The 14,172-nt window shown below is 43.5% G+C and overlaps 1 protein-coding gene across 2 annotated transcripts in view; it reads left to right on the forward strand.

Moving 5' to 3' along the window:
• Positions 1 to 14,172, forward strand: part of LOC122943023 (calcium-activated chloride channel regulator 1-like) — a 60,438-nt gene that overhangs the window by 26,234 nt on the left and 20,032 nt on the right. The window contains exons 1-3 of one of the 2 annotated variants that reach the window (XM_044300385.1): positions 8,387 to 8,482; positions 12,593 to 12,842; positions 13,017 to 13,157. In XM_044300385.1, the coding sequence (XP_044156320.1) occupies positions 12,684 to 12,842; positions 13,017 to 13,157 (300 nt within the window). In that variant the 5' untranslated portion in view covers positions 8,387 to 8,482; positions 12,593 to 12,683. Of the gene's footprint in view, positions 1 to 8,386; positions 8,483 to 12,592; positions 12,843 to 13,016; positions 13,158 to 14,172 lie in introns of those variants that run through there. The other variant, XM_044300384.1, reaches the window with a different exon arrangement.

The raw sequence follows: 14,172 nt of genomic DNA on the forward strand, positions 1-14,172 counted from the left end.
CCCTTTTTAAAACTGCCCACTGTTCCTGCTGTGACCACGTCCTGAGGAAGTCTATTCCACAGATTCACAGTTCTTACAGTAAAGAAGCTTTGACGCTTCTGGAGACTGAACTTTTTCTTCTCCAGTCGGAGGCAGCGCCCCCTTGTCTTTTGAGGGCATTTTACATGGAACAGTTTCTCACCCTATTTTTTGTATGGCCCATATATGTATAGGTTAATCATGTCCCCCCTTAGACATCTCTTCTCAAGACTAAATAAATTAAATAATTTTATTCTCTCTTCATAACTAAGACCCTCCTTGCCCCTTATCAGTTTAGTTGCTCTCCTCTGTCCTTTTTCCAGCTGCAGTGCGTCCTTTCTATAGACTTGTGCCCAGAACTGAACTGCATATTCCAGATGAGGCCGCACCAACGCTTTGTAAAGTGGTAATATTACATCCCTGCCCTGCAAGTCCATGCCTCATTTAATGCATGACAATATCCTGGTGGCCTTAGAAGCAGCTGCTTGACATTGTATGCTGTTATTTAATCTACCATCCACAAGGACACCCAAATCCTTCTCTTTAAGTGACTCCCCCAGTGTGACATCACCTAGGACATATGAAGCATGGAGATTATTACTACCAAAATGCATAACTTTACATTTATCCACATTGAACCACATTTGCCAAGTTGATGCCCAATCACTGTGAACTGAGTGTTCAAGTCAGCTTGTAGTTTATGTACATCTTCCATAGACTGTAGAGTTCTACACAGCTTTGTGTCATCTGCAAAAATAGAAATGGTGCTATTAATCCCGTCCTCAATATCATTAAAAAATATATATATATAAAATAGAGGGTCCAGCACCAGTGGTGTACATAGAGAAGTAAGGGCCCCAGAGCGAGGACTAAGGCTACTTTCACACTTGCGCTTGATCGGATCCGTTCTGAACGGATCCGATCATATTAATGCAGACGGAGGCTCCGTTCAGTACGGATCCGTCTGCATTAATAACTTAGAAAAATTTCTAAGTCTGAAAGTAGCCTGAGCGGATCCGTTCAGACTTTCAATGTAAAGTCAATGGGGGACGGATCCGCTTGAAGATTGAGCCATATGGTGACCTCTTCAAGCGGATCCGTTCCCATTGACTTACATTGTAAGCCTGAACGGATCCGTTCGCCTCCGCACGGCCGCCTGGCCGTGCGGAGGCAAGCGGAGCGGAGGCTGAACGCCGCCAGACTGATGCAGTCTGAGCGGATCCGCATCCATTCAGACTGCATCAGGGCTGGACGGAGGCGTTCGGGTCCGCTCGTGAGCTCCTTCAAACGGAGCTCACGAGTGGACCGACGAACGCAAGTGTGAAAGAAGCCTAAACCGGGCCCCCCCACACAGGGCAGAAGGGTTTCTGCCTTATACCCCTTTCAATGACCCCATGGCCATTTTTCCACTGCCTCATTTGCTAAAAGTTGTTCCTTTAGAGGGTAGAGTCCTGGCCAAGTTTTCACTTTCAGTAGAAGAGGGGATGATCCCTACTAAGACTGGGCCCCCTCCTGTCCTGGGCCCCATAGCAGTCGCCTGGTCTGCCGCTATGGTAGTTACGCCTCTGTCCAGCACTGAACCTTGGGGGTACACCACTTATAATCCGGAACCATTCTGAATAGGAATCATTGACCACAACTCTCTGGACACGGTCCTTTAGCCAGTTTTCAATCCAATTACTGACTATACTTTCCAAGTCTATAAACCTTACTTTACCTATTAAACGTCTATGAAGGACAGTATCAAAAGCATCTGCAAAATCCAGAAGCACTACATCCACAGCCGCCCCTCTGTCCAGGCTACTACTCACCTCCTGATAAAAGCAAATCAAGTTAATCTGACAACTTCTGTCCTTGTTAAACCCATGTTGGTTATCACTCATAATATAATTTACAGTCACATACTCCTGTATATAATTATCTGTGGAGAACCTAGATCTTTTTCTGAATATGGGCACCACATTTGCCTTGCACTGCACTGTACCAGTATCTAGAGAATCTTATAAAATTATAAACAGGGGCACAGCAATGACCTGAGCTCTTTAAGCCCTCTTGGGTGTAATCCATCTGGACCTGGAGCCTTGTTCACATTTACCCTATTTACCTTATCTTGGACAATATCTACAGTTAGCCAATTGAGTATATTACCGGATGTACTAACAACCCTGGCGCCACAGATATCAGCTCATTTCTCTTCTTTTGTATATACAGAGCTAAAAAAAACATTCAGTAACTCTGCCTTTTCCTTGTCTTCAGCGACTACACCCCCTTTACCAATAATTTAGGGGACCTACCTGCTCGGACCTTGGTTTTTTAGCATTTATATATTTAAATAATTTTTGGGGATTTGTTTTGCTCTCTTTTGCCATCTGCTGTTCATTTTGTATTTTTGATAATTTTATCTCCTTTTTACAGATTTTATAAAGCCCTTTGTAATCTTCAAACGCTCCAAGTGACCCCTCAGATTTGTATTTTTTAAATGCCCTTTTTTGTCTTGTATTGCCTTTTTTACAGTAGCTCTAAGCCATGGGGGTTTAATTTTAACCGTTTATACTTGTTAACTAAAGGAATACATTTTTAGTGCAATTACTCAATGTGGATTTAAAGCTCTCCCATTTATCAGTATTATTATGACAGTAGCTTCCCCCAGTCTGTGCCCTGAAATTTCAGGGCACAGGGATATTAGCCTTTTTAAAATTCTGTGTTTGCTTCTTATAGTTTAGGGGGAATATAATTATATTGTGGTCACAATTACTTAGTGTTTCTCGAACAGTAACATTACCAACAAGCTCTGCATCATTAGAAATTACCAGATCTAACAGAGCATTGCCCCTAGTAGGAGCTTCTACAAGCAAACACCTTCCCATTATTTTCAATGGTTTATTGCAGTGATGGCTCCAGAAAAGGACAGGTCCTTTTTGCCATGGCCATACACTGGGACCTTCCACTGAAAACGATCCACGTAATTTAGCCAGCAAAAAATGTCATCTGAACGGACCCTTAAGGCCCTATTACACAGGCAGATTATTGTTAAAATGATCGCTAACAAGCATTCGTATGAACGCTTGTTAGCGATCATCTGGCAGTTTACCCAATGAACGAGCAAATGAGCACGTTCATCGGGTAAAGCCTCATGCACACGACCATGCTGTTTTTTGCGGTCCGAAAACCACGGATCCGCAAAAAACGGAAGCCGTCCGTGTTGCCTTCCGCAATTTGCGGAACGGAACGGGCGCCTGCAATATAAATGGGACATGTTATATTTTTTTGGCGGGGCCACGGAACGGAGCGGCCCCATTGAAGTGAATGGGTCCGCATCCAAAACGGCGGCTCGAATGCGGACCCAAACAACGGTCGTGTGCATGAGGCCTAATTCGGATCTTTTAACATGTTGCTGGCGGCAGATCATGGCGTGTAATAAGCGCTCTGCTGACGGCAAACAATGAGACAGTATAGGGATGAGAGATGCATTAGCGATTGCTCATCCCTATACTGAGGAGGAGATCGCTGCATGTATTAGCAGCAGTCTCCTCCTCTAGCGAGCAGGCTGTTGATGGGAGGGAACGCTTCCCTCCTGACAATTATCTGATTTATCTGCCTGTGTAATAGGGCCCTTAGATGTTACTAAAGATGACCCAGGAAATACTGACAGTTGCGCATCCACGCATATTCCATATGAAACTGCAAAGTAAATTCTCTAAGGGTATGGTCACACGCGCAAGTTATGTGTTGATATGACTCTTGATATGATTTCTCTAGATCTGACTGGATATAACTCTGGATGATTTCTATAGTTATGGCTTCTCCTGATATGACTTGAAATGACTTTTCTGGATATGACTTGATATGACTCTTGACATGACTTCTCTAGATATGACTTGATATGACTCTTGATGACTTCTCCTGATATGACTTGACATGACTTCTCTAGATATGACTTGATATGACTCTTGATGACTTCTCCTGATATGACTCTTGACATGACTTCTCTAGATATGACTTGTCTGAATTCCTAAAATTGCAGTTGTAATAAGGTTTCTAAGGTTTCTCCCAGGACAAGCTCTCAGTAATATAGTATCTGTTTCAGTCTGATACCAGTACACTGGTGTCAGGGACTGTGGCTATGAGGAACCCTGTCATACACAGATGCAAAAAATACATTGCTAAAGTAAAGGAATATCTTGTTTTATGATTGAAAATACTTTATTATCAGTCAGTCATCATCAACAAACATCCACAGTAATGCAACAGAGCGTTGGCCGAGTAGCAGCAAACAATAAAAAATAACATTCACCATTCATAGGATGACAGTGCAATATACAGTACAGGCTAACACTATACATCATACCACACGGGCCACTATTTATTTATTAATTATACTCACTTATATAGCGCTGACATATTCCGCAGCACTTTACAGACATTAGCATCAGGCTGTCTCCAAGTGGAGCTCACAATCTAAGGTCCCTATCAGTATGTCTTTTGAGTGTGGAAGGAAACCGGAGAACCCGGAGGAAACCCATGCAAACACGAGCAGAACATACAAACTCCATGCAGATGTTGTCTTTGGTTGGATTTGAACCGAGGAGTCACCATACTGCTCCACTAAAGGCGGATTTACACTGGACAGTTGTCGGGCAGATTATCAGGAACGAACGTTAGTATGAAGACTCGTTTCCAATGATCTGTCCATGTAAAGAATCAGAAGATCACCCACTGAATGAGCAAAACACGCATTCATCAATTAAATTATTTTTCATTCGGGCAAATCAGTCATCATTTATGAGCGGTAGATTGTGCTTTGTGAACTTGGACGCGCGTTGGCAGTAACCATCCCTTGTACCCATACAGTGGGGGAGATTGCTGCAGGCAGTTATCAGGAAGAAACGTCCCCCTTCCTACTTGGTCGGTCCCTTTCTGATAATTACCAGCTTGGTGTAAATCCACTTTAACATTCCTGTACACTGCAAAACAAAGTAATAGATACCAGTGATAAGGATGGGGAGTGGGAGAGGAGGAGTAGGGTGAGGAAAAGGCCCAATGCTATACCGAGAGACAGACACAGAAAGTGTGGGGGAGTAGGAAGGAGAGGGGTATTAATCCTCTTATTCATGGACGTCCAAGAGAGAATCGTCTCCGAGCAGCTGTGGATCAGGTGGCGACAGCTCAGGGCAGACGTGGTCTCCTCCCGGAGATACCCTTTAAAGGGAATTTTTGAGGCTACCCTGCCGGAGAGTAGTATAAACTACTGACAGAGACCCTGATGATCACGCTGGGTCACTTGCTCTTTTGGGCTACATTCACACGGCAGTGTAAAACAGACGTGTAGCGGTTGTTTTTTTAATGGCAGTCACACATCCATTTTAAGAACAATGGTGGTCTATGGGGGTTATTCACACATTTGTTTTTGGGCCAGTGAAAAACGGACATAAAAAAACTGATCATATTCTATTTTGTCCGTTTTTACAGACCGACTGCCCCCATACAATTGAATGGGACTGGTTTTTAATGTCCATTTTGACCCTTTTGCCGTTTTTAACTGACTTTTTTTTAACTGTCAAGTGAATCTAGCCTTGGTTGAGGAGCTCCGCTGCACCCCACAGTCCATCTTAGTGGTCCCTGAGATCACAGGAGCCATATCTAAAGGGTCCAGACAATCTAGACAGTGCTCATGTTAATACCTTTTACATAAGCAGGTAATAGCACAAATGGAGGTGGCGTGAATGATCGTTCAATGCTCACGATTGTTTGTGCAGCCAATCACTTCCATCATCGTCGACGGCACATTCCCTGTTTACACAGGGCAGTGTCCTGCAGGCAAACAATCATTTTCATGGTGACACATAAACGACACAACAAGCATTTGTCGGCTGATCGCTGAGCATCTTTTCACAGGGCAATTATTGGGAACGAACGATCACAACTGAGATCATTTACCCGATCATGCAAAAGGCCCTCAAGAATTTCATGTACACAGACTGCATGAAACGAGCTGCAGTACATGGTTCATACTGGAGGGTCCACCCTGTGATTATAGCTCACATCAGTGTCTTACAGTTTAGAACTGTCAGGGCATGCTGGGGGTTGTAGTTGTGTAAACAGAGACCACAGGATTAGTTGTCTGCTCGTATGGAAGTGTTAGGTTAGTGAACTTGTAAATGAAATTATAAACAGTAAGGATGTCTGCACACAATGCCGATTACGCATAATCCAGTACCAGCAAAGTGTAGGAGATTGGACAATTCGCAATTTGTTTTCTTTCTTAGGTGCGGAATTTGACCTGCTCTTTAATGGAAGGGTGAGATCTGCGGAAAATCTGCATCAAATCTGCAACCAAAAGCACATAAAAACACACCACAAACAGAATAAATAGTGCAGATTTATGTGTTTTTTTGTGCAGTTATGGTGCTGATTTCAGGCAAATTTTCTGCACATAAATAAACCTAAGGACTCCTTCATACACAGTTTTGTTCCTGGGCCACAAAAGCCTCAAAATTCCCTTAGACCTTCACGCAACATCAAGGACTGGTATTTTTTTTTGCCTAAAAATGATGTAAAAAAAAAGCATAATAAAATGCATCAAAAATTGCAAAACCCCTAAAATATGTAAAAAAATAAAATAAAATGTGTGACACCCATCTTCGGGTCCCTACATACATGAATCCTGTCTGACCAGAAAGACCTCCTGTGGGTCTTGTCGCGTTTTTCGTGTCAGCTTTTCTGTACATCTTTAACACAGTGGGAGTCATTTACTAACATCCCTATGCTATATTCTCACTACTTGGCATCGCTCGTCCTCATACGGACTCTGTAGTGCTTCTATGGGGTTCCATGTCTCCATTTCGCACCGCTCCTTCCGGATTGCAGATCCGTTCAAGTAAATCCACAGCCATGATATGCTGTGCACACGGCTGGTGCCCGTATATTGCAATACGAGCACGGCCAGAGAACGCCCGTGTGCACGGGCCCTTATAATGAGGCACCCAGCGGGCCTCATTTATCAAAACTGTCTAACAGGAAAGCTGTCTTAGTTGTCTATAGCAACCAATCAGAGGCCACCTTTCATTTTTTCAGAACATTTTAAGAAATGAAAGGTGAGCTCTGATTGGTTGCTACGGGCAACTTAGACAGTTTTCCTGTTAGACAGTTTTGATAAATGACACCCAGTGTGTCTTGCCACTATCACTTCTTTCATGGAATTTTGTCCTATAGAAAAGCTCCAGCATGATGCGTTTTTGAAAAGTAGTCAGAAAGACACAAAAAAAAGCCACCTAAGACCTCCTGCACGCGAACATGTGATTCCTGTTGCCGTATTGCAGACCGCATTTGCGGATCCGCAATACACGGGCACTGTTCCGTGTGCATTCCGCTTCACGGATGCAGACCCATTCACTTCAATGGGTCCGCAAATCCGGAGATGCGGTATGGTGTGGAACGGAAGCATGGAACGGAACCCTACGGAAGCACTACGGACCGTGGGGTTTCGTCCCGTACTTCCTTTCCGCAAAAAGATAGAACATGGCCTCCTGCACACGAACGTGTGCTTCCCGTTGCCGTATTGCAGACCGCATTTGCGGATGCGCAATGCACGGGCACTGTTCCGTGTGCATTCCGCATCACGGATGCGGACCCATTCACTTCAATGGGTCCGCAAATCCGGACATGCGGAATGGTGCGGAACGGAAGCACGGAGCGGAACCCTACGGACGCACTACGGACTGCTTCCGTGGGGTTTCGTCCCTTACTTCCGTTCCGCAAAAAGATAGATCTTTTTGCGGAACAGCCGGATCACAGACCCATTAAAGTGAATGGTTCCACGATCCTTTGCGGCTGCCCCGCGGTCGGTGTTCGTGCATTGCGCCCACGGGGCGCAAGCGTTCACGTGCAGGAGGTCTAATGACCAAAAACGCCAGTAGCTAAAAATGTTTCATTTCCCACAGACCTTCAGCCAACATCTGGAACTGACCTTTTTACCGTAAAAAATAAATAAATAAAGAAAAAATGCAACAAAAAGCCACTAAAAAAACAAAAGCACAGAAAGCACCACTAAAAACCTACGTGTAAAAGCAGTCAACCTCAAATAATGATTTCTAATTGCAGCTGTATAAATTAATTTAAAAAATTGGGCTATAGCCGGCATCAGTCTATAATAGTTTATAAGTGAGTAAATAATATAATAAATAATAATAATAGTAATAATAATAAACTGCACAACTTTCCACAATTACATTTGGTAAGCCACACAAATCTTATAGGCGCGCCAAGGCTTTTTCCCTAAGTACAGATTATATTTTCGGTGGAGGTTGTTTAGATCTGTCTAGAGGGAGTTGCCCTCACCCCACAGGCAGGATGAAGATACAGAAAGGGGAGTGTGCTTCAGGAATGCATGCTGCCCGCTGGATATATAGCCGCCTGCCAGCAAGCTGCTCTTAGTGTAGGACCAGGAGCTGCACTGGAACTTCAGGTGAGTGGCTGAAAGATGAAACCGTCCTGATTTAGGCTCACTTTACAGTCCTGCTGTTTAGACTCCTTTATACCCGTGGTACTAGAGTATTGTCAGATATGTTATAGATGTATATATGTTATGTTAGACGTACCGAAACGCTGACATGTTATTATTTATAGGCGGATTATTATTATTTAATAATGTATTCATCATTCTCTTCTCTAGTAGCGCTTGCATTTAATTTCCACACAAATATGCGCCTAAGATGGGGCAGATTTTTACGGGAAGGCATTATGCGCAATTCCAGTCTTTATGGGTACGATTTTACTTCTCCCCCCATCTGCCCTCTACCTTGGTCTGCAGTGGCATTCCTCATGCACACGACCGTATTTTCTTTCCGTGTCCGTTCTGTTTATTTTTTGGCAGCTCGTATGAAGAAGCATTCACTTCAATGGGTCTGCAAAAAAACAGAAATGACTCTGTGTGCATTCCGTTTCTGTATGTTCGCAAGTCCGTTCCGCTAAATAATAGAACATGTCCTATTCTTGTCCGTTTTGTGGAAAAAGGACAGGTATTGTTACAATGGATCTGCAAAGAAACGGATGTAACACAGACGTCATATTTTTTTTTTTTTGCAGGTCTGTGTTTGGCGGACCGCAAAATACATACGGTCGTGTGAATGCGCCCTTGAGGGCACGTCCACACATGACTGAAATGCTGCGGATTCGCTGTCGTGGACTTTTGTGTGGCAGATCCACAGCATTGTACAGTACCGGTCAAGGGGAGATGATTTTATGAAATCTCATGTGCAAAAACCAGGGTAAATTCACCTGATCATTGGATTTGAAATCTGCAGCCTTACAATTTACTCTGCGGATTTCGCCCTGTGCAATGGGACAAGCTTGTTAAGAGCTCATTTGCATACCCTCTTCCCCGAATTCCAGAGGAGCTTTGCCTGACCTATAAGACTCCTCACGCCGATTAGGCACTCTCCATAAGGAGATATAGGGGTCATTTATTATACTGAAATGCCGGTCTTAATACATGTGCCCCCTAGTATGCCCTGAATCCTTTGCAATGGACAGGCTGACATTTCTGGGGCCAAAAAACGCATGGAATAAACGCCGCTGAATAAATTCCGCAGAATTTTCAGGCATGTGTGGATGTAACCTAAAACTAAGCTTGTACATTAAAGGGGTTCTGCACTTTGTTTTAACTGATAATCCATACTCTGGATAGATCATCAGCATCCGATCGTCGGCGGTCCGACACCCGGGACCCCCGCCGATCAGCTGTTTGAGAAGGCAGCGGCGCTCCAGCAGCGCCGCGGCCTTCTCACTGTTTACCGCTGTCCGAGTGACGTCACGACTAGTATCAATGGCCTGGGCGGGGCTAAGTTCCATTTAAGGGAACAGAGCTTAGCCCCACCCACACTAGTTGATACAAGTTGTGACATCACTGGGCCTGCGGTAAACAGTAAGAAGGCCGCGGCGCTGCTGGAGCACCGCTGCCTTCTCAAACAGCTGATCGGCGGGGGTCCCGGGTGTCGGACCCCCGCCGATCAGAAGCTGATGATCTATCCAGAGGATAGATCATCAGTTTAAACAAAGTGCAGAACCCCTTTAAGGATAATGCCATCAAGCTGTTGCTGTGATGCTTTTAGTCTTGGGAAAACTCCACAATGGCAATTCCATAATGTGAGCTCCCCTTAAACAGATAGCAGTTGTCTGATAATTGGCAGGGGAAGGACGCCCCCTTCAGCAGAATACAAGCCTGTACCTGACACAGACTGTAGTAAAAGACGCTCTGTAATTCCCTGCAGCCCCCTCCGGGGTCAGTCATTAGGATTTTGAGACGGCGCCTGATAACAGAGAATACCAGCTTGCACCACATTTTAATACATAATTAGACAATTTTATACAGCAATTTATCCAACAAAAATATCATAAAAGACACCGTAAAAAACGGAAGTTTTCCTGTATCGTTTGAATGAATTTGCATGTTCTAGAGGTAGAATCTGATGAAGAGCTCCTTTGTGCGGAATCCTCTGAAACACCTAGATACACCATGTTGTGGGTCATTTATCATTATGGACAGTTGAACAAAATTCCTTTGTGTCCCTGCTTTGACAGACGGTGGAATTTCCTACCACCAAGTCATATGACCCACTCCACAGTTTCCTTTTGGAGTGTGACTGTGCTTTTACACACCCTTTCTTTTCCTAAACTGCATCTCATGTTCCAGGCCATATAACAGCAAATTCATTCTGGTCACGCTGTGCAGGAAAACATTCACCTCTGGATGAGAAGCGTCCAGATTGCACAACACCCTGATCACTAACCCCAATACCCCTGGTCTTCCATTCGTCATAAAAGCATTACAGGTTTTAGGAGGTTCCTAGAAGATGGGGCCGGGTTATCGAACAACTTGCCCTTCCTGCAAATTCAATTGTTACTTTCAGGTTTCATTTAGGGAGAGTTCACATCTCCGTTTCATTTTCTGTACTTCTGATCTGTCAGAAGAACAAAAAAAAGAAAAAAAAGGATCCTTTAAAAAAATAAAATACGAGATCCTGTTGCCCATTAGGCATCCATTTCCGTCCAAGATCCATTATTTTTTTACGGAAAAAAAGTCCTGCATGCAAATAAAATCTAGAAAACGGGATCTCATGTGGAAAAACAAAAGTCCCGCATTGAATCAGAGGAGATGCTATCAGTGTTTCCATTTCACTTATCCTTCCCAGCATTGTCTTTGGAGGGCCTGTTACTACAAGAAATAATCCTCGAAGCTACAAATATAGTGATGGTAAAACAGGATCCTTGTACAATATCCTCAGGGCACATAATATATCTGCATTCCAGAAGTGCTTCTTCCGAACATTGTGAACCGTTATGGAGACATCTCTGGCCTGAAGCTATCTCACATCTACTGCTTTAGCACAGGTATTAGGCAAGACATAATTTACCGTTAATCATAAAGGCAAACTCAGGACACTGTTTACTGGAGTTTTTAGCAATCGACCATAACCATCTCGCAAGGGCCACCTTCTGGAAATGTCAACTTTTTAACAAGCCTTGGAACACGACAAGGGAAAATAGACAAGACATATTTCCTTGGCTATGTTCCTTTGTTGTGTCCCAAGCCTTGTTTAAAAGTCAGACTTTGCCTCCTGGGGAGCCACTTCCAGAAAGTGGAGCTAGCGTGATGGTTCTCTATCCCTCGGAGATACCTGTGTATTTGTTTCCCATGTACCATTGCCATTAAGTCTCCACACAAAGTTGGTCTCTTTAAGGACAGCCAGCACCCTGCCTAAGCAGCAATCGACCTGACATGAATTCAGAATGTAGAGAGTGTTTGGCAGGACTAGGAGGAAGCACTAGAAGTTTGGATGCATTCACATACTCTTAATAAGAAAGTTAGATCATCATAGATCCATCAAGGATTCCTATTCTTGTGGTCCTGATGCTCATGGTGCCTCCATAAATAATGATATTGCTTAGGCACCAGCTTGAATAACTCTTTCCTTATGGGTTACCTCTGCCCTGTTATCAGGTAGGTTCCACTTATCCAAGTTCATAAAAGATGATGTTGAAAATGATAAAAAAAAAATTGAAAAATATTAGAAAGTTGCATAATTCTCTAAAGGGGTCGGCCAGTTTTTGGGAAGGTGGGGTGGCAACCCCCCTTCCTCCAGGGCAGACCTGCTCACCACCACTGGGTCCTAACTTCTTTGCAGGGAACAGGTAAGTATGCTTCCTTTTTGCAGGTCTGGACATGAGGAAGGTTTTCTGGTATTTTACAAGTTATGACCTAGCCTCAGGACAGGCCGTCACTATCTGATCGGTGGTGGGGGGTCTGACATCTGCTGTTCCAGAAGTCTCTGCCAGAACTCCACAGCTCCATCCAAGGTGTAGTGGAATGAGCTGGTTACTGAGGCGCTGCTTCCATTCACCAAAGCTCTTGCAGAACAGCTGATCAGCAGGGTGGGTGGTGTCAGACCCCCACGATCACATAGTATCCTGAAGATAGGCTATTCATTACATAAAACTGGAAAACCCCATTACACAATTCCTTTAAAAAAAAAAAAAATACAGTAGGTGAAGTAATATTGCGAAAATGTTCTTGCAGGTCACTTCAGGGAGAGAAGCTCAGAGGAACACTTTCACTTCATAATTCAGTGGAGCCTGACTAAACACAGAAGGCTGGAAGAACTGGGACAATGAAGATCACCGGGGTCCTTCTTCTCATTTCTATGCTACAAGTGATACACTCCTCCATAGACACATTAGTAAAGCTCAAAAACAATGGATATGAAGACATTATCATTGCAATAAACCCAAAGATTCCTGAAAACAAAAAGATCATCGACAGCATAAAGGTAAGTCATCTCTTTTTATTAATATATACTTTTATCTTCTATTTCTATTTTATATTTTTATCTTTTACCTATATTTTGTATATATATAAGTGTGCACAACTTCTGTCTGTAGGCATTGATTGTGATACCAGACAGTTTCAATGGTTTACGGTTGAAAATATTTCTTTATTTTAGAAAATGGTGACGGACGCTTCTTCCTATATGTTGCAAGCTACAGAAAATAGAGTCTATATTAGGAGTGCAAAAATTCTAATCCCCAATACCTGGTCCAGCAACAGCACATATGGCCGGCCGAAAACAGAGTCTTATGACAAGGTAAGTCGTATACATAATGATATTAGGGAATATCGGAGTGAATCCCGATAGCTCATCGTGTAAGTAATCTGTACAGGAACCTGGCCCATGTCATGTTACTGTTCATGCAGAAAGTGACCACATTATACAATGGATTTTCACAGATCCGCTATTAGCATCCTGAATGTGGGACTCGATCAGTCCTCCCTTTAGGGTCCATTCACACGTTTGTAATTCTGGCTCCGCATCCGTTCTGCAATTTTCCGGACTCATTCATTTCAAAGTGTGCTGTCCGCATCCTTAGTTCCGTTCCACGGCTCCGCAAAAAAGATGGAGCGTGTCCTATTCTTGCCCGCAATCACGGACAAGAATAGGAATTTCTATCATAGGGCCAGCCATATGCGGAACACACATGGCCGGTATCCGTGTTTTACAGGACTGAAAAACACTTACGTACGTTTAAATGGACCCTTATATAGATCTGCCATCAATATTGTGCTCCCGGAAAATCACTTTGAGGTTAGATTCAGGCAACGTATTGAGGTGAACAAACCTGGTGCGAAATCCACATCAGGTTTTTTTGCATTTGGTTTTTTTTTCCTGACGTGTTTCTTTATTTACGCGGTTTTGGTGATGCTTTTCATTCCTGACCATTTGTTCAATGGAAATTCCAGACGCGGAACCCACGTCAAGATTGGACAGACGGCTTCTTTTTTCCACTACTGCGGTTTTTAAAACCGCAAGCATAAAAATACTAAACGCTGTGTTTTACCTGCGTATTACGTATATAGCGTTTTATTATCTTCTGTTTCCAAGGTGTGAAATTTAGGAATAAAAGTAGAGTTATACTTTAGCCAACGGTTTACTGGCTAAAGCCTAGTTCCATAAACGCAGCTATCCAATATTTGGACCTCTGTGACCTTATGGGAGAGCTACCGTCCATCACATGATGGTTGTTCAGTTATCAGTCTAAACCACGCAGACACAAGCACGGGCACACATACCACACACAGTGATATCAGATCTCCTTCATGAC

Source organism: Bufo gargarizans, chromosome 7 (assembly GCF_014858855.1).
Source record: "Bufo gargarizans isolate SCDJY-AF-19 chromosome 7, ASM1485885v1, whole genome shotgun sequence".
In the NCBI taxonomy this organism is placed as follows: domain Eukaryota; kingdom Metazoa; phylum Chordata; class Amphibia; order Anura; family Bufonidae; genus Bufo; species Bufo gargarizans.